Below are 2,505 nucleotides of genomic sequence, written 5' to 3'. Positions count from 1 at the left end.
ACTGCTGTAATGTGCTGGGTTTGACACAAGCTAATTAAGTTGTCCGATGTGGGGCTCGCAGTCTTCATCCCCATTTTGCAGATGAGGGAACTGAGGCCCAGAGAAGGTAAATGACTAGCCCAAGATCACACAGCAGCCATGTGGCGGGGCTGAGATTAGACCTCATGACTTCTGACTCCCAAGCCCGTGCTCTTTCCACTAAGCGACGCTAGTGCTTAACAAGTACCATTATTATTATTATTAGTAGTAGTAGTAGTAGTAGTAGTAGTAGTAGTAGTAGTAGTAGTAGTAGTAGTAGTAGTAGTAGTAGTAGTAATATTCCAATGCCCGGGTTGGGATCACATTCTCTGTATATAAGTACATCTCCCTAGCACCTTCCAAAAAGCCCCTGCCCCTACTTCATAGCGGAGGCCATAGATCACAGGGTTTAGCACAGGAGTGAGGATGGCGTAGAAGACAGACAGTTCCCTATCCTGCCCGGGAGTGTGGTAGGAATTGGGGCGCATGTAAGTGAATATGGCCGCCCCGTAAAAGAGGCCGACCACGATCAGGTGGGAAGAGCAGGTGGCCATGGCCTTCTTCCGGGCATGAGCCGAGCACGTGCCCAGCACGACGGCCACGATCTGGCCATAGGAGAAGGCGATGAGAGCGAAGGGAACCAAGAGCATCAAGATGAAGCAGATATATATCACCGACTCGTAGACTGAAGTGTCAATGCAGGAGAGCTTCAGCAGGGCAGGGACTTCGCAGAAGAAGCTGTCGATGACTCTTGAACCACAGTCGGGGAAGCTCGTGCCTATGGGGGTGACCAGGAAGCCATCTCTGGCTCCGAAGAGCCAGGACCCCGCCGCCATCTGGACACACCTCCTCTGGCTCATGAGGACCGGGTAGCATAGATGGTGGATGATGGCCACGTATTGGTCGTAGGCCATGAACTCCAGGAGGAAGTATTCGGCTCCCAGCAGGGTCACATACAGGAAGATCTGAGCCATACACCCCCAGCAGGAAATGGCCTTCTGCCCGGTCAACTGGTCCACCATCATCTTGGGCACAGTTGTGCAGATGTATATGGCATCCATGAGGGAGAGGTGATTGAGCAGGAAATACATAGGGGTTTGGAGTTGGGTGTTCTTGTGCATGAGGACTATCATGGTCGAATTTCCAGTCAGGGCCACGACAAAGGTGATGCTTATCAGGGTGGAGAGGATGGTGGGGAGTCCACCATTGTTGTTGATGAGTCCCACCAGTATGAAATCTGTCTGGGGGGCTGGAGTCCAGCTCCCCATTGCTCAGTCTTAACTAAGCCCAAGAGGAGAGAAAGGACATAATGATATCATTGTTATTAGTAGTAGAAGGAGGAAAAGGAGGAAGAGGAGGAGGAGGAGGAGGAGTAATAGCAGTAGCAGTAGTAGTAGTAGTAGTAGTAGTAGTAGTAGTAGTAGTAGTAGTAGTAATAAGAATACCATGTTTGTTAAGCACTTATCATGTGTCCAGTACAGTTCTATGTACTGGAGTAGATACAAGTTAATCAGGCCAGACATAGTTCTTGTTCCACGTGGTGCTCACGGCGTAAGTAGGAAGGAGAATGGAAATTGAGTCCACATTTTACAGCTGAGGAAACTGAGGTGCAGAGAAGTGAAATGACTTCTGCCCAAGTTCACCGAGCAGACAAGGGGCAGAGCTGGGATTAGAACACATTAGACACATAGCAGCGGATGAGAAGCAGCGTGGCCTAGTGGATAGAGCCCGGGCTTGTGCTGCTAAAGCCTTTTTATAGTCAACCCAGTCCCCACTCCCTTATGCATATATCCTGAAATTCTGCTACTTTTCTTATTCATTGTCTTTTTCATGTCATTTGTTAAGGGCTTACTATGTGTAAAGTACTGGGGTAGAGAGAAGGTAATAGGTTGGACTCAGCCCCCGTTCCACACAGTGCTCACAGTCTTAATCAGCGAGAGGAAGATTCAATTCCCATTTCACAGATGAGGTAACTGAAGCAGCGAGAAGTGACTTGCCCAAGGTCACACAGCTGACAAGTGGTGGAGTTGGGATTACAACCCATGTCCTCTGACTCCTAGGCCTGTGCTCTTTCCACTAGGCCATGCCACTTCTCCAAACCTCCCAAAAACAGGGATTGTGTCTACAAGTTCTGCTGTATCGGTCTACATTAAGGTCTACAAAAACTGCTCACCATCAGTTTCAAAGCATTACATCACCTTGAGCCCCTATACCTCACCTCATTACTCTCCCACTACAACCCAGCCCGCACACTTCATTCCTCTAATCCTGTCCTTCTCACTCACTGTACCTCGATCTCGTCTATCTCATTGCTTACCACTCGCCCAGATCCTGCCTCTGGCCTGGAACATCCTCCCTGCTTATATCAGACAATTTCTCTCTCCTGCCTTTAAAGCCTTATTGAAGGCACATCTCCTCCAAGAAGGCTTCCATTCCCTCCTCTCTTCACTCACTGCATTTCGGGTCTCCCTAACTTGTTCCCTTCAT

The 2,505-nt window shown here is 49.1% G+C and overlaps 1 protein-coding gene across 1 annotated transcript; it reads right to left on the bottom strand.

Moving 5' to 3' along the window:
• Positions 1-338: 338 nt before the first annotated feature.
• On the bottom strand, positions 339-1,286 carry LOC119942172 (olfactory receptor 2T27-like). Its single transcript, XM_038762819.1, has one exon. The coding sequence runs from the start codon at positions 1,284-1,286 to the stop codon at positions 339-341; it is 948 nt and encodes a 315-aa protein (XP_038618747.1).
• Positions 1,287-2,505: the final 1,219 nt, after the last annotated feature.

The sequence above is a fragment of the Tachyglossus aculeatus genome, chromosome 21, assembly GCF_015852505.1.
Source record: "Tachyglossus aculeatus isolate mTacAcu1 chromosome 21, mTacAcu1.pri, whole genome shotgun sequence".
NCBI lineage: Eukaryota > Metazoa > Chordata > Mammalia > Monotremata > Tachyglossidae > Tachyglossus > Tachyglossus aculeatus.
The sequence above is the reverse complement of the archived record's forward strand: the minus strand, read 5'-3'. Positions and strand labels throughout refer to the sequence as shown.